Source organism: Rattus norvegicus, chromosome 13 (genome assembly GCF_021556685.1).
Source record: "Rattus norvegicus strain SHRSP/BbbUtx chromosome 13, alternate assembly SHRSP_T2T, whole genome shotgun sequence".
In the NCBI taxonomy this organism is placed as follows: domain Eukaryota; kingdom Metazoa; phylum Chordata; class Mammalia; order Rodentia; family Muridae; genus Rattus; species Rattus norvegicus.
The window spans coordinates 53164676-53192412 of NC_141546.1; the positions used below are offsets into that span (position 1 = coordinate 53164676).

The 27737-nt window shown below is 39.3% G+C and overlaps 1 protein-coding gene across 8 annotated transcripts in view; it reads left to right on the forward strand.

Annotated features, from left to right (window-relative positions):
• Dennd1b (DENN domain containing 1B) overlaps positions 1-27737 on the forward strand; it is a 231516-nt gene that overhangs the window by 51752 nt on the left and 152027 nt on the right. For all 8 annotated transcript variants that reach the window (XR_015635101.1, XM_087580156.1, XM_087580157.1 and 5 more), the window contains 1 exon segment: positions 13503-13546. Coding sequence is in view for 4 of the 8 variants with exons in the window: in XM_087580156.1 (XP_087436282.1) it covers positions 13503-13546 (44 nt within the window). In the remaining 4 variants the exon portion in view is untranslated.

Genomic DNA, 27737 nt, shown 5'->3' on the forward strand with positions numbered 1-27737 from the left:
GTTTCTGTGAGGTATCGGCATAATTGGCTTCTTGGTTAAGGATGGGACACTGTGCTCACTTTCTTCTTCTGCACAGTGAGGCTTTGTCTGGCATGGATTTGTACATGCGTTGCATATGGCGGGTTATTCCTTTCAGTTCTTAAAGTGTATTTTGGCTACATCCTGTTCATACAGTTTTTGTGTAACTACCATACTCTTAGAGGTTTTGAGTATTTATTCCACTGTTTTTTGTCTTTCATTACTTCTTTGAAGGAGTCTGCTGTAAGACCTATAAATACAATATTTTTTCTTTCTTGGAAGCTTTTAGACATAGTCATATCTTATATTTTGTAGTGTCACTGTGATGTGTGTCTAGCATCTCTCTCAAAATCCTTCTTCGCTTTGCCATGGTTTCTCACTCTGCAGATTTGTGCCTCAAGTTTTGGGGAAGTTTTTAATTCTTCTCATATAACTTTCTTCCTTTCCCATTATACACATTCTCTTTTGGTCTAATCTTTTAGAATTCTAAGTAGATTTATGTTATTGTGCTGGTTAATTTTTGTCAACTTTACACAAACTAGAGCCACCTTGGAAGAGGGAACCTCAGTGGAGGAATGCCTTTGTCAAACTGTCCTGTTTGTGTGTTGTGGGGTGTCTTCTTGATTACTAATTGATGTGGGAGAGTTGGGGTGCAATTCATGGCAGGCAGTGCTACTCCTGGGCGTTCGGGTGGCTGAGGGATCCGGAGGACACAGAGGACACAGAGGACACAGAGGACACAGAGGATACAGAGGACAGAGAGGACACGGGCCAGTAATCAGCACCAGTCCTCCAGGCTCTTTGCTTTGCTGCTGTCTGCGTGCTTCTACCTCTAGCTCTGGCTCTGGCTCTTCTCCATGTTGGACCAGAACCTGTATGTTTTCAGAAACTCCCTCATCTCCAAGTGACTTTTATTTAGTGTTTTACACAACAACAGAGAGACTGACTAGGACCGTTAACATTCTGGGCTTTATTTTTCAGAAACTTGCACCTTCCTCTCCCCTTCTTCTTGTTCTTCTTTTCCTCTCCTTTCTTGTCCCTATCTTTTTCTCCCCCCTCTCTCCCTTACCCCTTCCTTCTTTCTTTGTCTCTTGCTCCCTCTTTCCCTCCTTCTTGTCCCTCATCCTTTGGCTGTTTCTCTCTGCTTCTCTGCTCGCATCTCCCCGTGCTTCCTTAACAGTGCTGTCATTGCGCCCGTCTCAGGTCACTGTATCTCACGTCTATTGTATATGGTCTGTTTAGTCTGCCTGCCTTCCTCCCTTCTCCCTTCAAGTTCATTTTTTATAATTGGTATGATTCTGATTCTGATCTCTTCCTTATTTTGAAATGATTAAATCTCTGTTATGTACAGTAGTACATTGTACTTCATTACCTTTGTAGTAAAATGAAAGCCTTTGACCAAAGTTGTGCTTGGACTCATAATATTTGGTGTGATGTGAACATTCTTTAAATTAATGTTGAATAAAATGAACCTGCTTTGTGATAGGTTAAATTTACATTTCAGAGTGATAAAGTTATTTCTGTAACTAGTTCTAAGTGTTAAATATACTGAATATTGTGGGTAAAATATATCTTTTGAGGTCATACCTGTACAAAGAATCCTAAACAGCAAACACAGAGGCGTATGCCAGCAGCAAACCACTGAATTGAGAATAGGACCCCTGATGAAGGAATCAGAGAAAGAACTGGAAGAGCTTGAAGGGGCTCGAGACCCCATATGTACAACAATGTCAAGCAACCAGAGCTTCCAGGGACTAAGCCACTACCTAAAGACTATACATGGACTGACCTTGGACTCTGACCTCATAGGTAGCAATGAATATCCTAGTAAGAGCACCAGTGGAAGGGGAAGCCCTGGGTCCTGCTAAGACTGAACCCCCAGTGAACTAGATTGTTGGGGGGAGGGCGACAAGGGGGGGAGGATGGGGAGGGGAACACCCATAAGGAAGGGGAGGGGGTAGGGGGATGTTTGCCCGGAAACCGGGAAAGGGAATAACACTTGAAATGTATATAAGAAATACTCAAGTTAATAAAAAAAAAAAATCCTAAACAGCAACACTAACTTAAAGCATTGCTTCTCACTTTTGAGAGAGTCATGGAGGTGGGTGATGAGGGAATGCTGTACTATTTGCTGGTTCTGTCAGGTTTGTCGCAGAGCATCTTTCCACAAGAGAGCTCCTCACTTTTTCTTCTGTGTTCTTGTAAAAACTTTTGTGTTGGTTTTTAATGATTGGTATCTGAAAAATGTCAAAACATTGGTTCTCGGTTGTAGGCTCCTTGTCATAGATTAATCAGGATTGAACATCTGTGCTACAGCAGTTCTTTCCCTTTTTGTTTGTTGATTTAAAAAAAAAGAAAGAACCCTGTCCTGGAGGGCCCTTGGGACAGATGGCCCCTCACGGTTGATGGTTCGATTGCCGTGCTCACCCACAGCTTCAGAGGAGTGCGAAGGAAAGAAATTGCTTTCTTTGTCAAGGTGTTTTCAATTCAATTCTCACCCATTAGCCCTGTTTGCTTAAGTTTGGAATTACTCTATCAGGTGATTGATGAGGGTTTCATTTTATCATAATAGGTCTTGGGTAAAAGGAATGGAGGAGGCACAATGATATACCTGATATGCTATGTGCTGGGTTATATTTTCCTAAGGTTCTTTGAGGTTCTGTTTCCATCGTCCAGTCGGAATTTGCTAATATAGAAACAAAAAGAGCATTCTTATTTTGAATTATGAAATGAATTTTATATCATTCTACAAGAAACATTTAGAACAGCTAGAATTAAACTATTGTTTTTATAGTTGCAAAATATATAGGAGTAGGCTGCCTCTCCACATTACTGTTTAGAATGAGGCCATCAACAAGGGGACAGTGAATTGGACTTTATGTGATAATTGCTTATGTGCATTTTTAAGACTGGTGAGAAAATGAGCACATTTAAAATTGCTTTAAATATGTATATTACCTTTGTAAAGTGATAAATACATGTGTGGTCTGTTTTGCAACTGGTTATATAAAACATTAAAATAAAGTTTTCAGTCCTCTGCAATTATATATGATTTAAACTTATTTGAACTTAAACAGTATTTGAGTACTGTTGAGGTACTCAACTCAGGTACTATTGATACGAAGTATGTAGAATTTAGACTTTTTCTTTGCATGAACAATTTAGTATTTGGTTTGCTGGAAATATCTTAGATAATAATAAAGTAATCCTGCCTGTGAATGTCTTTTAAGCCATGGCGCTGTTAGTGAGCAGAGAGCTGTGTTTTGTGGAGTGCAGCAGAGTAACGGTAGAAGCAGACACCTGTGCCCCTCCCTGCTGCATTAGTGCCCAGCATGGAGACAAAGGACACACAGCTCTAGGTCTGCATGCAGAAAAGACTGGGTGAGGATTCCTTCATCCAGAAAATTCTAAGATTCTGTCTTATCTTAGCATGAACTTTTTCTCGAGAATATGGAGTTAACAGTAAAAACAGAGGCTTTGTGTCACAGATGTCTCTCCTCCTGGTTATTCAGAGGGAAGTAACCACTTAAACAGCAGATTAGTGTTCAGAAATAAATCATCCCAAGAAAACAGCAGAAAGTGTTTCCTCACAGAGCTAAGAGTGTGACTTACAAAAAGATCCCTCTTGATAATCTAGATAGTGGAATGCTGTAATTTACATATACATTAGGGACAGAGGGAATGTTAACATATGTGTGTGTGTGTGTGTGTGTGTGTGTGTGTGTGTGTGTGTGTAAGTCCTCCGTGGTTGCTGCTGAGATGATACAGCTGTAAATGCCATGAAACATTTCAATTTTGATATGACTCTATTTTTACTGGGACCTAGAAATAGAATTAGGATGTCAGCATTTTTCATCATGTATTATTATTTCCAAAATATTCAGTAGTGTTCTTTATATGAAATCATCTCCTGATGTAATTGCTGTGATGGATGGTGGTTTTCCTAGTTCTGTGAAGACACACATGTATATGTACATAGTAAAGTGGACTCTAGGGCTTGATGAGATAGCTCTCTGACTGAGAACACTTGCTCACAATCAGGAGTTTTGGAATTTGGATTTCAGCACCCACATAACAAGCTAGGCATCCTGTAGACACCAGTAACTCCAGCACTGTGGGATTGCACCCCCTCTTCTGGATTCTGTGGGTATATGTACACATAAACAAATCTTCAAAAAATACAGAGGATTCTGAATTACTGGCATAGCATAGAGTGTTTATAGTTAATATATATTAAATTCCTCAATGCTAATCCTTGTAAGAAGGATGTGGTCTGATATTAGGTCTTCAGGTGTGATTCTTACAGGGTGCGCAGAATCAGGACCATGTGGAGCTTGTTAGACCCACACATGTGGATAAGAAGTTCTGTGGATAAGATCCAGCATTCTGGGCTTTAATAAGAGCTTTCTTGGCATTTTGTTGCACACTGTTGTTAAGAGAACTGTTTACCAGATCCTTAAGAAGTTAGTGAAGTTTTGTATTAATGATTGGTATACATACATACATACATACATACATACATACATACATACATTTCAGTTGTCTTAGTATTTGACACATTTATTGGGCAGCTCTGACATCTCAATAGATGTAGTCAATGTGTTATGCTTAGACCTTGGTAATTGGCCTGTCTATCACCTATTATGTGTTAACTTTAAAATAACTTGTACAAACATCTGACTATATGCTTTATTGGGATTGAATATTCTCTAATTTTAATGATCAGAAATGAATTCTTTTGTTTTTAATATTACTTTTGTTCTTAAAATGTGTGATGTTAAATAATTCACAATATTTTTGGAGTGGGTGTGTGAATCACATCTTTGCATTACTAGATTTGACAGAATGAGTGGTATCTTTACACTTTGTTGTGGTGCATGCTGGGGAAAATGCAAAGCATTGATTGTTCTGATAATGGGAGCTTCGATGTGGTCCTAGATAACTGTGTAGAATGCTTTCCTAAACCCTTTGCCACCAGGTTGAATATAAAGTCACAATAATTGTTAGTTTGAAATACTTCAGCAGATCTGACAAATTGCAATTTTTACTTTGGTTATATAAGTCTATGCTATTAAATATGTTCACACAGCAGCATTGTACAAGAAGGGCATTTGTGTGGCACACTTGGTCAGAACATGAGACTGTTCTTCAGTTTAGCCCAGTGTGGGGTAAGGTGGGTTGATTTTGTGGATTTCGGCGTGTTCTCTGTTGGGGACACAGTCATCCTGATGCAGTGAGGAGAGTCAGCACTCCCAGGGCCACATCTTGTTATTTTACTTGTGCTTCCATTTGTGATCATACTTCTCAGATACACCATTTCCGAATGGTCATACGTCTGAAAATACACCTTTTTAAATGTACTTGTATACTTTGGTAAACACATAGTATTGTATTTTTATTGAAAAAGCTTACTTCTCATTTGAAATTTGTAGATGATAACTAATTCATAGTTATAGCTACTCACATTTTTAAGTTCTCTTTTCATTAGTTATGGCTGACAGAAACTTGACTGTTGACTAAATCTACCAGATGTTTTTCCCACATTGGCTATTGATCATGATGGCAAAGTCCACTTTGTTGGTTTTCAATGCCAGATTAAACTTTTACCTAAACTGAATACTTAGCGTGAACAACTGATTCATACCTCTTTGTCCAGTTTGTTTCAGAGAGCTCCCTAGAGCGTGAAGGTGTGGGTCTAGGTATTTGTGCTGCCTCACATTCCACCCTCCTCTGGTCTTTTTAAGGGTCTTTGGTCTCTTCCTTGCTGGCTTTCCACTATGTCATTGGTCTCTGTCAACATGCACAAATACATATTGTTATCAGAGAACGTGGAGTCTAACTGAATGTTCCATCTCTGCCTTCCTCATGTACAGCCTTGCTTAGTCATTCGCTTGGACACAAACCTCCTGCCCAGTGCTTATCACACAGGTTCTCTGTCAGCCTCTCTCCCCTGCCCTGTTGTACTTCCTATGGCTTTATGTCTGTAAGTGTGGTTGTCATTTTGTGACCATCACCTCACTGTGGCCTGCAGCACTTGTGAATTTTATTTTCTTTTAAATGTATTTATTTAATTATTTATTTACTTACATCTCAAATGTTGATCCCCTCCCCTCCTTCCCAGTTCCCCTGTTGTAGAGTGCCTCTCTGACCCCTCCTCCCCTTTGCCTATGAAATGGCAAACACCCCCCGCCCCCGTCCCCCACCCAGTTGTTACCCCAACTATGGTGCACCAAGTCACTGCAGGATTGGGCTCATCCTCCTCCACTGAGGCCAGACAAGGCAGCTCTCTGCTGCACATGTTTTGGGGACCTTGGACCAGCCAGTGTATGCCCTTTGGTTGGTGACTCAGTCCTGGGGAACTCCCAGAGGGCCATGTTGGTTGGCACTGTTGGTCTTCCTGTGGGGCTGCCATCCTCTTCCACTCCTTCAGTCCTTCCCCTAACTTCCACAGGGGTCCCCGCCTCTGTCCAGTGTTTGTCTGTGGGTATCTGCATTTCTCTCAGTCAGCTGCTGGGTAGAGCCTCTCGGAGGCTAGGCTCCTGTCTGCACACACAACATGGCATCATAATAGTGTGGAGGATGGGTGCCCGCTAATGGGATGGGTCTCAAAGGGGCCACTGGTTGGCCATCCTTCAGGCTTTACTCCACCCCTGCCTCTGCAGTTCTCACAGACAGGACCCATTTCCAGTCAGAAGTTTTGTGGGTGGGTTGGGGTCCCCATCCCTCCTCTTGGGGTCCTGTCTGGCTACTGAGGGTGGTCTCCAAACTGGAAAAAAGCCAAAGTATCATTATTTGCAGATGATTTAATAGTGTACGTAAGTGACAGAAAAAATATACCAGAGAACTCCCAGAGGTGCTAAACACCATCAGCAAAGTGGCTGAATACAAAATTAACTCGAAATAATTAGTTGCCTTCATTTATACAGGTGATACATGCGCTGAGGAGAAGTTAGGGAAATAGTGCCCTTTACAATATCCACAAGTAACATAAAAATACCTCGATGTGACTCTAACCAAGCAAGTGAAAGACCAGTATGACAAGAACTTCAAGTTCCTGAAGAAAGACGTTTAGGAAGATATCAGAAGATGGAAAGATCTCCCTTGTTCATGGATTGGCAGGATTAACGTAGTGAAAATGGCCATCTTACCAAAAGCAGTAGACAGATTCAACATATTCTCCATCAAACTTCCAACACAGTTCTTCACAGATTTTAAAAGAACAATTCTCAAATTCATATAGAAAAAGCAAAAAACCTAGAATAGCCCAAACAGTCCTGAACAGTAAAAGAACTTCAGGAGGAATCACCATCCGTGACCTAAAGCAGAGCCACAGTAGTAAAAACCTGCCTGGTATTAGTGCAGAGACAAACTGGTCCATCAGTGGGCCAGAAGGCTCAGAGATAAGCCCACACACCTGCTGACACTTGAGCTTGACGGAGAAGCTAACACCGTACAGTGGAACAGAGAGAATGTCTTCAAGTATTGGTGATAGTCTAAGTATCTGCATGTAGAATAAATAGATCCATATTTATCACCCTGCACAAAACTGACATCCAATGGGTCAGGATCAAAGACCTCAATGTAAAGCCAGACACACTGAATCTACTGGAAGAGGAAGTGGGAAGCAGCTTTGAACACGTTGGTATGGCTGGCATGGCTCAGGTGCTAAGACCAAGAATTAGTAAGTTGGACCTCTTGAAACTGAAAAGCTTTAGTAAGGCAAAGGACACTGTCAGTACGACAAAATGGCAACCTACAGATTGGGAAAAGATCTTCACTAACCCTTCATGTGACAGAGGGCTAATACCCAAAATATATGAAGAACTCAAGGAATTTTGTTTTCTTTGTTCATCTCTAAGGGTATGCCATGTCCCTTATGCCCAAGCATGGCAACTGCTCTGTGCTCCTTGGATATTCTTTGTTCTTCGGTTGCTGCCACTTCTCTTGCCAGTCCAGCCCCATACTTTCATACTCTCTCCCTGCTATATTATATTCTTTTTTTAATTTTTATTTTATTTACATTGCATGAATTGCCACTGTTTCTGTTGCCCCTTCCCTGACTTCATCATTCCATTCCCCCCACACCTCCCCCTCCTCTGAGAGGATGCTTCCCCCAGCATTTCTCTTCTCTGGGGGATCCAGTTTCCTTAGTCCAGATAAGGCAGTCCTCTTCTTCTCATGTGCCCTTGGACTATGCTTCTTGGTTAGTGGCTTAGTCTCTGGGAGCTCTGAGGGGTCTGAGTTAGTTGACACGGTTGTCGTTGCTATGGGGTTTTAATCCCTCAGTTCCTTTAGTCCTTCCATAGGGGTTCCCAACCTCAATCTAATGGTTGGCTGTAAGTATCTGTATTTGTCTTAGTCAGCTGCTGGTAGAGCCTCTCAGAGGACAGCCATGCCAGTCTCCTGTCTGTAAGCCCATCATGGCATCAGTAATAGTGTCAGGGGTTGTGTGCACATGGGTTGAATCCCAAGTTGTGTCTGTCACTTGGTGGCCTTTCCTTCAGTCTCTGCTCCATTCTTGGTCTGCATTTCCTTTAGACAGGAATTCTGGGTCAAAAAGTTTGAAGATGGGTGGTGGTCTCCTGCATCAACTGGGGGCTTTGAGTGTTTATTGGAGGTAGTCTCTTCCAGTTCCATTTCCCTACTGTTGGGCATTTTGGCTGATGTCATTACCATTGAGTCCTGGTAGCCTCTCCCATCCCAGGTCTGAGATTTTCTAGAGGTTCTCCCAGCTCCCAGCCCAAACTGCCGAGCATTGAATCCATTCTTCTGGCCTTCTAGGCTTCTGTCCTCTCTCCCCACCACAGTACCCGATAATGTTCCCGTTTCTCCTCCTCTTCCCCTCTCCCACCCAGGTTCTTCCCTCTGTCTTCCTTCCATGATAATTTTGTTCCCTTTCTAAGTGGGTTTGGGCTATAACACACTAGGCTCTTCCTTCTTGCTAAGCCTCCTGTGGTCTGTGAGTTGTATCAGGGGTCTTGTGAACTTTTTGGCTAATATCTATTATCAGTGAGCATTACCAAGCATGTCCTTTTGGGTCTGGGTCACCTCACTCAGGATGGTATTCTCTACTTCCACCTGTTTGTCTGCAACACTCAGGGATGCTCTTGTTTTTAACAAGGACACGTGCTCCACTATGTTCATTATATTCTCGATATGGTAAATTTTGCTTGCTTTTACAAACGATACTTGTTTTTCCTTTTTTTTATTCTTTGAGTCAATATACATACTGTTTTTCTAGTCTAGAATATTCTCTGCTGCCCAAATTATCCATTGGTGATGATTAGATTCATTGGAGTTAATATAATGTCAGTTTGCAGGACTTCTTTCCTAGTTAGGGGTAATATTCCTATGTAACACCATGAAATTTCATGACCTAAGCAAGTTGGGGAGGAAAAGGATTATTTGGCTTACATTTCTACATTGCAGTCCATCTCTGAAGGAAATCAGGGCAGGCACTCAAACAGGGCAGGAACCTGGATGCAGGAGCTGATGCAGAGGCCATGAAAGGTACTGCTTACTGATTTACTTCCCTTAGGTTGCTCAATCTGCTTTTTAAAAATAGAACCCAGGAACACTAATCCAGGGATGGCACCACCCACAATAGGCTGGACCCTTCCCCACCAATCACTAATTATGAAAATGTCTACAGGCTTGTTTACAGCCTGATATTATAAAACCATTTTTCTTTATCGAGGTTCCCATCTCTCAAAGGACTCTAGCCTGTGTCATGTTAATATAAACTAGCCAGCAAAGCCTCAACTCATCCAGTCATTCAGTGACAGTTCCTCATAGGCTACTTTATATTTTAGTCCTTTTTTACTCCCTCCCTTCCTCCCCCTCCTCCCTTCTCTTCCTCCTTCCCCCTCTTCCTCCTTCCCTCCCTCTGCCTTCCTTCTTTTGCTTACCTCCCCCCTCTAGCCCCCCCTGTTTTTGCAGAGTCTCTCTTTGTAGTCCTGGCTATCCTAGACTTGGCTGGACAAGGACGTAGAGGTCTCCACCTATCTCTGCCTCCTAAATGCTGTGTCCTGAGTCAGAATCTCTCCTGGAACTCACTATGTAGACCAGGCTGGTCTTGAACTCACAGTGCTCCGCCTCTGAGGCTGGCTTCTAAAGTGCTGGGATTAAAGGCATGCACCACCATAACCTACTTATATGTGCTTTCTATTTAATGTTTCTCTTCTCTGTAAATGGTAAGGATCCTGCTTTTACTTCACGATGGTATCTGCATAGGTCAAAACATAAAAAAAAAACATTTTTAAAAAGTCACTCATTTCTATTTAATAATTTTTATTCATTTATTTTCAAAAGACATTTGTTTGTTAGCAGCATTTTCTTTAATTTACCAAGTGAAGGAATTTTCAAGTTGAGTTGAATTGTCCTGTGATAATCTTGGTTAAAAGGATGCTTTGCACAAAACCTAGACAGTATTTGATGTTTAGTCCATGAATGCTATGGACAGTCAGAAGGCAAGGGTTTATATTTGAATGAAGTAGGTAGATCTTAGTTAGATAGGCCATAAGGATAGTTATTATTGGAAAGAATTTGAGGTCAAGTTCTCCTTTACGTTCAGCCAACAATGCTCCAGTCTTAATTAGCTAGCTGTATAATGAGACTAAGAAGTTCTCAAGTTTGACTCTGCTCTCCTAGTACATATATTTCACTCTACAATATAAATGACTCAAGCATGGCAAAAGCTATGATCAAGGAGCTTGAGAAATGGCTCAGCAGTTAAGGGCAGTTCTTAGAGGGGATCCCTGTTTGGTTCCTAGCACTTACCAGTGGCTTATGACTGTCCGTAATTCCAGTTTCCGGAAATCCATTACTTTCTTCTGACCTCCTTGGGCACCAGGCACAGTGATACACATATATACATGGAGGCAAAGCATTTATATACATAAAGTAAGAATATAGACAAATTAGTCCTCAACTAAAATACAAAGAGAGTATATTCTATATTTTCCAGAAGTTACACTGAGTTGTGGTTTTTCTAAAGCCTTATTTATAAAGAAACTATATATTTAATTCATCTTTGAATTCCTCAGAATCAGAGATTTTTATTCATTTATGAAAATTGGGAACATTCTTCTTACCCTTTTTTTGGTAGTTTAGTGTAGTCCTCACTAGTATCTTCAGGTATTTTAATTTTTTCATTAAGGGTAGAAAATATGAAATGTTGAATCACAGAGTTTGTCTTAGTTTATAGTTCAAAAATTATAATTTAAAAACATTGTGCTCATACACAAACAGTAGTTTATTGCTATCTACAATATTACTGATTTAAACAAAATTTGTGTGCTTATGCTGTAATTCTGTGGGAGTGAAGTTCCGTGTTCTTCCTGTCAGCAACAGTGCTTCTAGGTAGGATGTGGAGTCTCCCTGGACTGGGTGCTGTGGGAAGAACAACACGTTGTCCCCCATCGCCACTCCACAGCCCCGCCAACAGTTCTCATCTCTCACCCATAAGATCGCCAGAAAATCGGCTCCGACAGGTCGGCTTGAAGATCTGAAGTAATCCTCAGGGAAGAGACAACTCATGCTTTGTTTGAAGTAGCAAAATTGGATTATTTTTCTCAGGTCTTTTGTTCTTTTGCAGTACTCTGAAAGGTTGCTACAAATATATAGTTGGAATATAACCACATAAGCAATAACTAAGTTAATCCATTTCTAATGTGAATGCACTGGACTCTAATATTGTTTTGCATGCTGCTGAAGGATGCGATTATTTTAATGAAACTAAATAGGATATTTTCCACTAGATGTTTAATCCAATAAACCTTTCCATATGGTCATTTGTTTCACTTCTGTGCAAGAATAGTATATAGAAAAAAAATGAATGGATGAGCAAGGGGTGTGTGAGAAGCAAGGCGGCTAAAGCAGCCCTGGCCAAGTGCAGCCCACAGTGCAGGGCACTGCCTGTTAAAGACAGTGGATGAAGAGGGAGTGGTGCTGGGTCTGCACTGAAGCCCACTCTGTGCCTTGTGACTAGCCCGCCTTTGTGCGATGATCTGTTTTTCCTACGATCCATTGACTGTCATACTTTATCCATGAAGCATCTCCTGTATACTTTGGTCTTATGACATTCAAATCTTAACAGCCCACAGTTTTGGTAAAAGTACTACACAAACCTATGCAGTTTGGGAATGTAATGGTCTATGCGATCTGCAAGACAATTGTGCCTGAGGGCTCTCAGTTGACCTTGGACGTTTTTCACATTAACTTCAGGAATGTAAACATGATTGATGTTTGTCTCTGCAAACTTTTCATAAATTTCTACTATATTGTTTTATATGTTTTACATGGCTTATTTAATTGATTTGTATGGAAAAATTTAATTCCTTAGTTATTATTAATTTAAAAGTTTTGTGAAAAGCATGGTTTGTTTGTTTGAAAGTTAAAATCTTAGAAAAATAGCCTCATTGAACTTACAAGTGGAAGTATTATATTAGCCAGTGCTGCTAGCTGTTTAATGGATTAAACATAGTGTTTTAGAATTAACCACAAAGAAATTCAGTACATGGATTTTTATTTTTAAAAATGTACTGTAAAATGGTTTTGAAATAAGACTGTAGGTATCCATCTGCTGACTGGATGCACAGCGTAGAGGCATCTGTGGGCCACTGAGTCCTTTACTTGAGGTGGAGTTTAGACTTTGTCTGACTGGAAGCACTTGGCATGCTAGTTTTATCAGCATCCATGTCAGTTACCCTTTCAACCTTATTCTAAATGTTTAGCTTCATTTTTGGGGGGCAGAATTACGAACATGGTCAAAATATTTATTTGTACTAATTAAAGTTACCAATACCATCCTTTGCCACCTTTAAAATGGAGACTTTAGAAGTTTGAAAACAAACAACTTGTATGAATATTTATAAAGCTGTTGATTTGTTATACTGTATCTAGAAATTAATATATATAAATTATATTTTAGAATAAAATATATTGCAAAATCAAATTTATTTTTAAAAAGCTGTCTTAAACCTGCCTAATACCTTATGTACTACTTAAATATTATCTTAGAGTTTAAATCTAAGAGTTTAAACTGATAGAGAGCTGATTATACACACTACATTGGAATGTAAAATGGAATTTTAGGACAATTTAGTTTAGTCTCTGAGGCTGTGTTTAATTATTTTTATCATTATTATTTACTGCTTTTATATTTTATTTTCAATCTAATCTAGTGTTTTTATAAGTAGTTATATTGGAAATGTATTGTTCAGAACCTTAAAATCTGAATCGTGCAATAAATAGCTTACTAAAAGGAATAGTTTTTAGTAATTTGATTAGATTATAAATTTGATTTGACTCTATTTCTAAGGTTATTTAAACCCAAATTTCAAAGTATCTAATTTTATAAAAATAGAGAAATGAATTTCATTGTGTTTTAAAAAATCAGAATTGGTCATTATAAGAATATTAGTAAAATCATTGCCTTACAGATCTTCCAATTTTTCTTAATAACGTGTGTCACTTGTTTGCAGATCCTGTGGTATTGTGGAAATTCCCAGAGGACTTTGGAGATCAGGTTGGAAACATAATTTAAAAACATTTTAAGTTGAAGTATCATTATTACTATGAACTACTGGTACTATTTATGGATAGCTGCAATTATTTTTTCTTGATCAATTTTGAGAAAGAAAAAGTATGGAGAATATACAGAAAAATATTTAGATGTGACCAAATGGGCATTAACTTACTAGACCAGGCTGGCCTTGAACTCTTACAGATTCCACTTAGCCTGTCTCCAGAGTGCTGGAACTGAAGCTGTGCACCACCACACAGCGCTTCCTCGCTGTCTTTAAAACTTTTTACTAGCATTTATTCATTGTGTAGAACACTAGGTTTCATTATGACATTTTGAACATATGTAAATCCACTTTGATCATCTTCAATCTCCCGTTGTCATAGCCATCTCTCCTCATCCACTATTCCCTGGCTCTACCACCAAAGACTCCCTCTCTGTTCCTGTTACTTATGCTGTCTTTAATTACTGCTGTTAATATAGACATACATATAAATATGTAAATATAAACCTACTGAGTCAAGTTAGTGGTGCTCGAATGTATGTTTTCCGGGCTGACCCCAAGGGGCTCATCCCTGGGGAAGGTTGGTTCTCTCTCTCAGAGGTCATTAATTGCTTGTAGCTCTTAATCTGGTGGTAGGGCTTTAGGAGAGTTCGATCATGCACATTGGTATGCTGACTTCATTTCCCTGGACGAGGTCTTGTTTGGGCTACCCTATTGCTGAGATTTCTCCTTAGTCTTAAACCCCAGCTTGGAAGTTACTTCTTCTAAGGCTTTCTTGAGTTTCTACAGCAACCTGTGTATGATCTTTTAGCCCCTGTTATATACCTCAAGTCTTTCCTGTTTCCCAACTCACTGTCTCTCATTTTCCCCTGGTTTCCACATGCTGCAGTGGCTGGCATATAATAACGTGTGAATAAATGTTTGGGTTGCAGAGTGAGTGACAGATTAAAAAAAAAGTTATCTTGGCCACAGTGGGAAAAACAGGTAACTAATGTTCTAGGAAGGATAGTCCAGGAAGCTCTGTGTAAGCTTCCGTTTAGAAAGGTTTTAGGGGCTATGGTAAATATAGTGGAGTTTCATTAAGGTGTGAATGAACAGTGTAGCTTGATGAGTTTGCCGTGTGACGGTTAGAGTGCTTGCCACTGACTCATGACAAGTTCCTCCTTTCATTTCCATAGAATAATGTTGCTCTTACAAATGCTGTTGGGCAGGGGTACATGCCACTCACTGTCATCATGTCAGTCAGTTAGTAACATGCTACTCATTAGCAAATCCTGTAGGAAATATTTGGAAAGTTTAAGCTATGTTAAGTGTGTCAAAGGAAAAGAAATACTTTGATGCATGCATTTCAGCTGTATCCTTTTAGGGCTTTCTTATGCAGAGGCTGCCAGCTAGCTGCCTGACAGTCAAACTCTGGTACTTCAGTCTTTTATGTTAACCAAGTGTAGCTGTTGTACTGTGTGTTTAGAAGGGGTGCTTAAACTTGTGACCACTTACAGTTGTATTTATTCATTCAACTTCCTTTCCCTGTTTGATTTAAAAGGGATTTGGCTAGTGCAAAGATTTTCATGATGTAAACTGAGCCATTGATATCTGGGTATTTTGTAATTTTATTTAGTGTGAAGATTTTTATTTATGAAGATCTAAATTATGCAGAAATAATTTATTGACCCTAGTATTAGAAAAATAGTCAGAAACAGTTATAGACTATTAAATTAATTTTTAAAACTGTATGTTTTAAAATAAACCAATTTTTGATATGAAAGGAAAGTTTATTTCACTACTCTTATTAGAATGTATATGCATACACATGCATATGTCTCTGTATATACATATGACAAATTGGTTAATTTTTTAAAGACATTAGGATTTATAGTGAGAATGGGTAAATATAAAAAAATTAATTGTATTTAGATGCTTTCTTTGTTTCATATTCCAAACATTTTGAAACTATTTTTAGTAACCTTAAAATACCTATTCTTTCTTGTCAGTATGCTTTTGGTAGGAATATACAGTATTATATCCTTGTTATGTTGTTGTGTCTTAAGAAGAGAACCAGATCGTCAACTCTTACAAGATTTATTTCCTTTGCCAGTAAAATGTTAGCAAATTTAATATAAAACATGACCACACTCTTATTTTACTGTATAATGCTTTATTTTGAATTATTGAAATTAAAATTTTCATGGACAACTGTAGGAAGCTAGTTTGGAAAGACAATGATATTTTCTATATTTAGTTTTATGGATTAGGTATTTGCTGGCACAAATTGTGCTTTCACAAATTTGCAGTGAAAAAGTGTTTAAGAAACATTTGCGATGATGTGTTTGCAGCCCTGCAAGAATGACATAACTTCTCTGCCGAAGGCTGGAAAGTTTCACGTTAGTGAGCATCTGGATCTTTATAGTGAAATTATTATATTCTAACTCTACAAATTATTTTGTTCAGATAGGAAGGCCTCACTGTGCCCTACAGCCTATAGAAATAAAGTCATGTGTGATATAGGCGGAAATAAATACAAGTTTCTCACAGAAACGTTTTTGTCAGCAAAAGTGAAGTTGAGCTTCAGTTCTGCAGTGAGCTTCAGAGATGCAGAGGGGCAAAGGACTCTTCCAGAGTGAAGTAACCCTCCCCACAGGTTGAGCAGTGTGCAGTCTTAGTGGGAGGGTTTGGGCACTTGGTTCAGAACTACATCTAAGTTTTCACTTAAGAAAAAGAAGGTGACAGGTGAAGATGGTCGAATGTGAAAAGACGGAAACAGTGAGATGCCTAGATGTTGCTTGAAGGAAATAAGGACTTGAAATTGACATAAACTCCTTGTTCACATGGACTATGCTACTTTGTATTCAAGCTTGCTCATATCTGCCTGCTGCTTTAAAAATGAGTCTTAAACCTCTTGAGGTTTAAGTTGAATCCGGGAAGAGCTGAGCCCTCACTAACTGATTCCCCTTCTGTATTTGATGGTGGTTTGCTCGTTTTCATTGCGTTCTTAGTAGAGAACGCTTTTGAAAAGAATAAGGTTGCTCATTGTATGTAAAGTTTCTGCCTGATATGCAGTTCGGGAGAGCAAGTGATGTGAAGATACTTTGCTATTAAAACATTTAGATTTAAACATATTCTCTATCAGCTAAAAATACTGAACTTGGTCAGCATATGGTACTAGCTAGCCTCATGCCCATCAGCTCTTTTGTTGTCTTGTTATTGTTACAGGGCTTAATGACAGTTGTAAGCCAGGGTTGGGGGTGTGGGGGTGGGTCCTCCCTGGGGAGAAGAGGAGGAAACTGCAGTGTGGATTATGGAAATATGGATTGATCTCAAAGAAACCTCCTTTTAAAGAAAGGGCCTCACTCAAAGAAAAGCTCAGAGAAACTAGTGAAAAGATGATGGAATATGATGTAAAAATGATCACGTGAAGTCTTCCTTTCATTCCCAGCTGCTGTATTTTGGGGAAAGAAACACATTTGTATATTAAGGGAGAACTAAAAGAGCCAGATGAATAGCATTATTTATTAGGTATATTTTCATGTTGATTCAGATAAATTATGTGCATTTTAATAGATTTTACATATGCCAGACATTTTAAGTCTTGAAAAGTATAATGTTAGGATGTTTAGTATGAGCATTTCAAGGAGAACACTAATTTTGGCCCTTTTTATATGGACCCATTTGTAAAAGTCAGCTTTTAGGTTCTTATATAATATGCTGACTTCTTTAACTGCTTGTACTAGTGAATATTTAATTTAAAATGTAAGTGGTTTCTTTCTTTTAAACCTAATTATCCAAATATTATACAATTTGATGTTTATTCCATTATGTTTTGTCTGTAATTATAGCTTATTTTGATTTGTTTAGATTAATTAAGAATAAATTCTAACAGTTTTTTTTTTTTTTTACAAAACCTAGGCAAAGGGATTCATGTAGCTTTACTTAGATTTTGTTATTCTTGTACACAAAGAAAATCAAGGTTCTGAAGTTTGAAATTCAAAACTAGTGGAGAGTCAGCATTCAAGTGTAGGACAGAGGCACCTGGGAGGAAGACCACAGCTTTAAGGCCAAATATTTCCAGTTTGACCATGCTAGGAGGGTGTAACTTCTCAGGCAAGGCTGATGTTACAGAATTCACTAGTGCAAGTGAACCTGGGACACAGGCTTAAGGACAGGGATCTCAGAGATACTTAGTTCTACAGACCCCTCCGTGGTGAAAAAGGGGAGTTTGATAACCTTATCCGCTCAGGCTTTTTATAGCTATTTTTGTTCTGTAAGAGATGGGTAATATACTGACTTCTTTTATGTTTTTATGACTCCTGATGGCTATCTTGGACCATTTAATGGTTTGTATTGTAAACGGAAGAATTCAAAAGCCTTTGTTGGATTATTGATTGAATTAATGCAAGGGGAAAACTTTGACTAGATCATTGATCAGCTAGGGAATAAGGAGGGGGAGAATCATGTTATCTAGCTCCAAGTTTTAAGATTTAGGGAGTGGAAGAATTCACAAGAATTTAAGGCACAAGATCTGGTTTAAATAACTGCCAGAGGGTTAGTGTGAAATATGTGAACTGTGTGGTAAGAATACAAAAGTAACTGGTCTGGTTGATGAGGAACTTTGTGCCTATGCTTCCTGCTCTTGGTGTAAAAGAAATAAATAACGATCAAGGGCATTTATGTAAGATGTTTCCACATGTTTCATTTATGCCCTAGGAAGTAACCTTTAAGGCTAAGAACATCATTCTGAATGGTGACTTCTTTGACTGCCATTGTAGTTGTTCAGACTGCACTAAGGGACAGTAATATAGACGATAGGAAGGGTGTACTTTCCTTTGGTGTTTTTGTTGTGTAGGAATAAGTACACGAGATCTAACCACTCTATGTAATTCCAGATATTGTGAGCCCTGAGCAAAATCTTTAGTAGACCTCTGGCACTTACGCAGCTTGCACAACTGATTGTTATACTGTCTCTGGGAGCACCATGTGGACATGACTGTTTTAGATGCTTCTTTGAATATTCTGAACGATGTTTATTTCACTTAGCATGATTGTCTTAGTCAATCTATGATCTTTTATGATAAGAAAAACTTAGAATAAGAACCACACAGTACTAAATTAGGGGAAAACCTGTTCAGTACTAAAGACTAGGGGCAACAAAGACAGACACTGGGAAGGAGCATGCTGGCCTATGGCCAACATTTACATCCTGACCTATGAAGATGAGGTCAGCTTTTGTGTGGCAACTCAAAGGGCACTTTTCTGAGGTTAGGGACAGCATTCACAAATGATCACCAAAGGATCGTACCAGTACCTGTGACCTGACCTCAAAAAGGACTGCCCAGGTATGTGGCGGACATCAGTGAGTCCCAGAAAGGAATTCCTGAAGATTTGAGGTGGGAGTTACATGGAGGCTGGATTATATTAGAACTCTGTACCCCTACCCAGCTCTCTCTTCACTTTTGTTCTTTATTTAATACCCAATTTCAGTTTATCAGGGTATCTCCATCCTGCTCTGTTCTAGTCTGCTGTCTAGCTCATTTATTCTTCTTTTTTTCTGTTTTCTCTTTCTTCCTTATCATTTTTCCCATGGTCATCTCAACACAGGCTGGCAGGGTTTATACAGTCTGTAGGATGTTGAGATTTGGGGCAGTCTTAGTGTTATATTAATCTACTGAATTTAAAAGTCTTTTTTGAGAGTTTCATATATGCATCCAATGAAATACAATACGTAATCCATTTTCCTCCCTCTAGCGTGCCCTACCTCTAACTTCATTTTTTAAATTTTTTATTTGGCCAGCTTACTGAGTTGAGCTGCCCATTTGTGCATGTGCATGAGGCAGCCCACAGGAGCGTGGGAAGCATACTAGTCAGTGGTCATATCCTCAGAAAAAGGGGGTGGGGGGTGATTTTCCATCCTCCAACAACTATCTATTGCCAATAGCTTCTCAGTACGGGGGGGGGGTGTGCTGGGGTAACCACAGCTTCTGTGAGTTCATGAGAGTGATAGCCATGCCATGTCCAGAGGACAGAGCTCATAGCATGTCTTCCCTCCTCTGACCCTTATGCTCTCTGCCTCCTTTTACAGTGTTCCCTGGCTTTGGTGCATGTGCGTGTATGTGGTTGAATACAGCTGTCCCATTTAGGGCTGAACACTCAGTTTCTTATGCTCAATATTTTGATCATTAACTTCAACCCACTGCAAAAGGAAGCTCTGGTAACAAGGTTAAGAACAGTCATAGTCTGTGAATATAAATATTTAGAAGACAGTTAGACAGCGTGACTATCTAGCAGAATAGAAATAGCAGGCTCTACCCTTGGGCCTATGACTTTTATAGCCATAAGCTGTTTTTCATCAGGATTATGGTATCAGCCATGAAATTCCCTCTTGTGGAGTAGACCTCATATCCAACCAAAAAGCAGATAGTTATCCCATAACAGTAGCGCCAGTATTAGTGAGCCCCTCGTACCTGGAAGGTCAGTGTTGCACCATGCATGTCCAGGACTGGGTAAGACCATTGATGTCTTTCTCTCCCGGAAGGCCAGCTGCACAGCACATTCCAGCATCACGGAAGCTAGCCAACAGGAAGGTATTTCCTGCTCTGTTTGAGCTTGACTTCTCTCTGTCCTACAGGCAATGTGCATGGTGTCTTTAAGAGCAGAGCCTTTCCGTATGCTTATGGTGGGTAACCAAGGACAATGGCCAAAAACAGTGCTATTTTGGAAGCTTGTGGAGATTCCCTGGCCAATAACTAGTAGGAAATATTTCATTTCTGGCCCTGTGGCTTTTATGTAATAACCCGTGTCTTTTTGAGCTCTGTTGTTCACCCATGCAAGGTGAACCTTGTGAACCACTGTTGTAAAAAGTTGTAATTTGAAACTAACTTGCTCTGCATAGGCTTTTAAAAATATGTCCTTAGTTTTGGTTGTTACACCTAACATCTCTTCCTCTTGCCCATCCCGTATCTCCATCCCCGTTTAATCCTTTAGCTCCCTCTTTTATTTCATATGTATTTTACCATCCCTCCTATTATTTTTGGATTGCATTTTTTAACTTGTCCTTTTACTCTACCTTTCGTGTAAACTGCCTCATGTCCATCACCCCTTGTCAATACTTCCCCCGTGCCCTATCTTTCCCCCTGTATTTTTCTCTCCTCCACATACTGTTGAGGTCTGAACATCTGTGTTTTCTGAGATCAGTTGAGAGAGGTCAGGGTAGTATAGTCGTAGACTGATGTACTTTCTCCATCCACACAGTGTTAATTACTAGCCTTACTCTGTTTTTATTTTTCTTTTTGCTTCCTACTCATTCACAGTAACTAACTTATTTATGCTTCAGTCTTACCAATGTTCCTTTATTTTTTAAATGATTAGCCTTTAAGCGTGATTTAAGTGTGATTATTTTTGACTACTACTGCATTTTCACAATGGTCTATCCATTAATAGTAATTGCTTCTAAGACAGTAGTCTCTCACAATAATGCTGGCATCCCATATAGTGTACCAGGACAAAAGCAATATACCACTACAATCTTGATTCTCTTGAACACTGCAAACATTTCATTATGTAAGTATTGTTAGAAACAATTTAGCCAGTGGCATGACCCCAAGAAAACAAGTCTCAGTGCAAATAACACAAGATATGAAAACCCAAGGCAATGCTCCTCTAAGAATTACTGATCCCACACTAATGGCTTCTAATGGCAGCGTCAAGGTGAAATCTCAGGCAAATAATTCAGAAGAAATCAGAGAGCGCACATGCAGCATGGTCTAACACACAGAGGACACAAAACCAAATTCTACACAACAGCAGAACAGTTTATGTAATAAGGCGTCTGAACAGGAATATGTAACAGGATCTGAAAATGGCACTCCGCAAAGCAACAGAAACATGGAAGAAAAACTGAACTGAAAAACTGGAAATTAAAATGCCAATAAGTCATGGAAAGCCCCAACAATAGAATGGATCACAGGGAGCTCAGAATGGTAAACTGGGAGACAAAGTAGATGAATTGTAGCCAACAGATAACAAAAGATAAATTAATAAAGTGTGACCTGGCCCCACTTGATGTGTGTCATTTATGGAAAGAACAAATCTAGGAGTCGTGAACATAGAAAAAGAAATATTTAATGCTAAAGAGAGACAAATCATTTACGTAAAATCATTGCAGAATATTTTCTAAATATAGATACAAGGGGCTTTTAAAAACAACAGATAGACAAGGCCAGCAAACAACCTCTCCACATTGCACTGTAGTTAAAACTGTAAATACATAGAATGAAGAAAAAAAATGTGGGGAGAGTTCAGGTAAAGCCAACTCACATGAAATGGCAGGTCTGGCAGTAATAGCAGATTTGACAGCAAAAACTCTTAAATGCACAAAGTCTTACAATGATGTATTTCACATTCTTAAAGAAGCTCATAACCGAGACTACCCTACTCTCCAAAAAACCCCATCTGTTATCTTTGAAGAACTAATTTTTCCTGATAATAACAGACTATGAATTCATGACTTCTAAGCTGTATCTTCAAATATATAAAAGATTGAAGTACTCCTTTAAACTGGAAATTTAGACACACCCAGAAGCTGGAGAAACACTAAAGCATGCTAGCATAAGTAGTTAAGCCAATGAGGAAAGGCTATGCACAAAATCTTATAAACCAACAGTATGACAGGCAGTAATATACACCTCTTAATAATTCTGAATACCAGCAATCTTGACTCCATAATTAAAAGGCACAAACTAGCAGGTTGTTTGAGAACACAAGATCCATCTTTCTGATTCCTCTGAGAAGTGTGCTCACCATCAAAGGCTGAGGCTGCCTAGAATGAAAAGGTGGAAAAGGCTCCTCAATCCAGTCAGTGCAGCTAGCAAGCATATAGGTAAGTGTTCTGCTCCTTGACAGATACACATCAAACGAGGCCGTTCAGGAGACATGAAGACAGCTACTTCATGCTTTTTTAGAGGGACATTTCTTCAAGGACTTTAGAATTTTCTTTTTAAAAATATTTATATTTTTGAGAACTTCATATTTGAGTATTATTTTTAAATAATTTCCCTCATTTTTCTTTTACTAACCCTTCTTCCAACTATGTCACAAATTATTTTCTTTACTGTTACATATATTAATATAAATCTTTAAGTACAATCTGCTGATTGGTTTTAGTGTGAATCATATGTTATATTTTTTAGGGCTGATGACTTGATACTGAGTAACAAATTAGAAGGATCATCTGAAGGAAGGAGTTCTCCTCTTAGAAGTTATTCCTGCCTGTAGCTCTTCATCTGGCATAGTAGGACCTTGTGGGAGCTCTCCAATCCACATTGGCATGTCCGCTAGTGTTATCATGGTTCAGGTCTGGTTTAAGCAACTACTTCGTTGAGATTTTATGGGTTCAGCTTTCCTGTCATACATAGGAAACATAGTCTTACAGTCATTCTGCCCCATTTTATGATGCCTCCCTGAGCCTTGGGTGTGGGGAGTGTGTTGGAGATGTAACACTTGGGACTGGTGTCCACAGCTAGTTTTTCTCTGCGTTTTGACCAGTTGTGTATTTCTGTAATAACCTGAGATTCTTCTCCTTCATTTTGCCTTCTCTATAATTTGAAGGTTTGGACTTTTTATGATGTCTCACAATTTCTACATGTTCCTTTCCTGTGGTTAAATATTTTTTGCCTATTGGTCAAATATCTCTACTTTATTTTCAAGTGTTGATGTTGTTTCTTCTACTTGATACACTCCACTTTAAGTTGTCCCTCTTAGGTTTTAGTTGGGCTATTGACTTTTTCAATTTCTTCATCATTTCTGGTTGAGCTCTTGTCTGCATTTCTATCTCTACTGAATTCAGGCTCCAAATGTTGTATTGTCCTTGTTATCTTATTCAGTCACATGCTTATATTTTCTTGGTTGATTTTTCACACACTCAGTGTTGATTTTGGACTAGAGAAATGGGGATGTGCACCTGTGCAGTCCTCACACACTCAGGCACAGCTCAGGTAGCATAGCTTACACGAGGCCAAACAGTTCCAGCTGTTTGGATCACTGCCATGCTTTCTCTCTTAACACACACTGATTTGGAGTCCCTCCTTTCCTCTACTCCAAAATCAACACCGACTATGCGAAGGAGTTACTGGTCAGTTTTCCGTACCCTGTCTGAAATCAAAACAAAATTCAACAAGACAAGGGTGGAGCTTATTTTTGTTCTTCATGCAACATGGTATTCAAACTCTTAGCAAGAGTAAGAACAGAAGAGGACGAAGTCAAAATGATACAGGTTTGAAAGGAAGCAATCAAAGTGTCCTTATTTGCAAGAAATTAGCTTCTATGTATGAGAGCAAAAGACTCCACCAGAAAATTCTTAGCTCTGATGAACAATGTCTGCAAAATAGCAGGACACAAGGAAAAATCAATAGTCTACAGTATACCAATAACAAACATACTAAGAAAGAGCCCATTGCTGTGTTCCATTCGCTGTAGTTGTGCCTGGCAGGTAGAATACCTTGGAGGATATCTGCTTCATGAAGGGAAAGACATATGCAGTTAAAACTTATTGCATCTAGCTAGACTTGGTGGCACGTGTCTTTAACCCAAGTACTCGGAGACAGTGGAAGGTGGAGTTCAGAGTTAGATTGTTCTACATGGTGAGACCTTATCTTAAATGAAAACCAAAACAGTGGCGGAAGCGGTTGTGGCAGTGGTGGCAGCAGCAGCAGCAGCAGCAGCAGCAGCAGCAGCAGCAGCAGCAGCAGCAGCAGCAGCAGTAAAAACCCTTTAAAATAAAAAGTTGAAGAAGATACTAAAAATTGAAAGACCTTCCATACTCCTGGATTTGAAAAGAGCAATATGATGAACACAGATACCTCAACAGAAGTAATCTAAAGATTCAGTGCAAACCTTATCTTACACAGAAAACAAGTCTCAAATCATGTGGAAGCACAGAACATCCATCCCCTCACCCCAGCAATCCCCCAGTAACCGAAACCATCATAGCAAAATGAAGGTGATGAGGGGATGTCAAGTCAAACTGCAGAGCCATGCAACAGAAACAGTGGCACTGTCAGAAACTGCACAGGTCCGTTGAATTCAGTGGCGTGTGCAAGTGTAAACCCACACATCGTAGTTGCCTGGCTTTTACAAAGATGCTAGAAACACACTGGTTGAAAGCGAGCCTCTTGACCAAATGGCACTGAGAACACTGCATACTCAAATGAAAAAATAAAATTAAAATCCCTATCTTTGTGTCTGTAGAAAATAAACTCCAAGTGGATCAAAGATCTTTTTTTTTTTTCCATGTTCAGCTGGCTTATGTTTATTTGCTGTACTGAACAAAATGGTTTCATACATGTACCGAGAAGCTGACTACTCAAAACACTTTTTCCTCATTAAAAAAACAAAACACACACACCAAAAAATAAAACAAAAACAAAAACCCAATAACTCAACATAGAGTCCAGAATGGTTAATTTAATTGAAGAACCTGCCATTTCTATGGCTGATCCTTTTATTTATTTATTTATTTTTCTTTTATTTTTTGCATTTTTATTGGATATTTTATGTAATTACATTTCAAATGTTATTCCCTTTCCCAGTTCTCCCCTCTCTCAAGCCCTCTTCCTCTGCTTCTGTGAGGATGCTCCTCCTTCTAACCACCCACTCCCACCTCAACACCCTGGCTTCCTGTACACTGGGGAAATGAGCCTTGGCAGGACCAAGGGCCTCTCCTCCCATTGATGTCCAACAAGAGCATCCTCTGCTACATGTGCTGCTGGAGCTATGGGTCCCTCCATGTCTACTCTTTGGTTGGTGGTTTAGTCTCTGGGAACTCTGGAGGGGGCAGATCTGATAATTATTGTTCTTTTATGGGTTGCAAACCCCTTCAGCTCCTTAAGTCCTTTCTCTAATTCCTCCATTAGGGTCCCTTTATTCAGTCTGATGGTTAGCTGCAAGCATCCTCATCTGTATCAGTAAGGCTCTGGCAGAGTCTCTCAGGAGACATACATATCAGGTCCTGTCAGCAAGCACTTCTTGGCATCAGCAATAGTGACTGGGTTTGGAGGCTGCATATGGGTGGATCCCCAGGTGGGGCAGTCTCTGGATGGCCTTTCCTTCAGTCTCTGCTCCACAATTTGTCTTCATATTTCCTCCTGTGAATATTTTATCTCCCCTTCTAAGAAGGACTGAAGCATCCACACTTTGGTCTTCCTTCTTGAGCTTCATGTGGTCTGTGTATTGCATCTTGGGTAATTAGAGCTTTTGGGCTAATATCTGCTTATCAGTGAGTGCAAACCATGTGTGTTCTTTTGTGACTGGGCTACTTCACTCAGGACGATATATTCTAGTTCCATCCATTTTGCCTATGAATTTCATGAAGTCACTGTTTTTAATGGCTAAGTAGTACTCCACTGTGTAGATGTACCACATTTTCTGTATCCATTCCTCTGTTGAAGGGCATCTGGGTTCTTTCCAGCTTCTGGCTATTATAAATAAGGCTGCTGTGAACATAGTGGAGCACGTGTCCTTGTTATAGGTTGGAGCATCTTTTGCCCAGGAGTGGTATAACTGAGTCCTCAGATAGTACTATGTCCAATTTTCTGAGGATTCTCCAGATTCCAGAATGGTTGTACCAGTTTGCAATCCCACCAACAATGGAGGAGTGTTTCTCTTTCTCTACATCCTCCCTGGCATCTGCTGTCACCTGAGTTTTTTATCTTAGCCATTCTGACTGGTGTGAGGTGGAGTCTCAGGGTTGTTTTGATTCGCATTTCCCTGATGACTAAGGATATTGAAAATTTCTTTAGGTGCTTTTTGGCCACTCAACAATCCTCAGCTGAGAATGTTTCATTTAGGTCTGTACCCCATTTTTAATAGGTTATTTGGCTCTGTGGAGGCTAACTTGTTGAGATCTTTGTATATTTTGGATATTAACTCCCTATCAGATGTAGGATTGGTAAAGATCTTTTCCCAATCTGTTGGTTGCCATTTTGTCCTAATGACAGTATCCTTTACATTACAGAAGCTTTGCAATTTTTTTATGAGGTCCTATTTGTAGAGTCTTGATCTTAGAGCATAAGCCATTGGTGTTCTGTTCAGGAAATTTTCTCCAGTGCCCATGTGCTCAAGGCTCTTCCCCACTTTTTCTTCTACTAATTTGTGTGTATCTGGTTTTATATGGAGGTTCTTGATCCACTTGGACTTGAGCTTTGTACAAGGAGTTAAGGTTGGATTGATTTGCATTCTTCTACATGCTGACTACCAGTTGAACCAACACCATTTGTTGAAAATGCTGTCTTTTTTCCACTGGATGGTTTTAGCTTCTTTGCCAAAGATCAAGTGACCATAAGTGTGTGGGTTCATTTCTGGGTCTTCAATTCTATTCCATTGATCTACCTACCTGTCTCTGTACCAATATCATGCATTTTTTCATTATTGCTCTGTATACAGATTGAATTATCAAATTATTAGGAAAAAGGATAGTATTTTAAGGTATTATAAGGCAGAACTTTTTGATAAGGACACCAGTTGATTTGGAATTCAGGGCAGTAGCCAATAAATGGGTCCTTATGAATTAGAAATTTTCTATGCAACAAAGGAATTTGTTATTCCAATGGAGATACAGTTTATAAAGTGAGAAATGTACTTACAAGCTGTATATATGGGGTTATATTAATATCAACATATATAGAAGACTAATCAGTGGACAACTAAGTCAGTAACACAGCTAATGAAATAAGCAGAGTTCACAAAAAGATGCAAATGGCGAGTGAACATGTTCAACTTCACTGGAATCAGATAAGTCCAATCCAAATTCCTTTAAATTATATTTCACCCCAGTCAGTAAGATATTCAATAAGGAAGCAAATGACAAAATATGTTGTTGAGAGTGGGGATGTGGACAAAAACTTTTATACTGTGTTTGTGGGAATGTAATGTTGGTCTTCACTATGCAAGTCAGTATGGAGGCTTTTTAAAAGTGTGAATGTAAATCCATTATGTAGGTATTTATCCAGAGGACTCCCAGGTCACATACTGCAGAGACAATTTGTGTCAATAGTTACTGCAGCAGTATTCACAATAGCTAAGTCATAGTGCCAGCTTAGGTATGTGTCAACAGAGGACTGGGAACAGAAACATTGTATCGACACACAATGGACTGCTTTGTCAGCCGTTCAGAGGAATATAGGTATGTATGTCTAATGCAGGCTC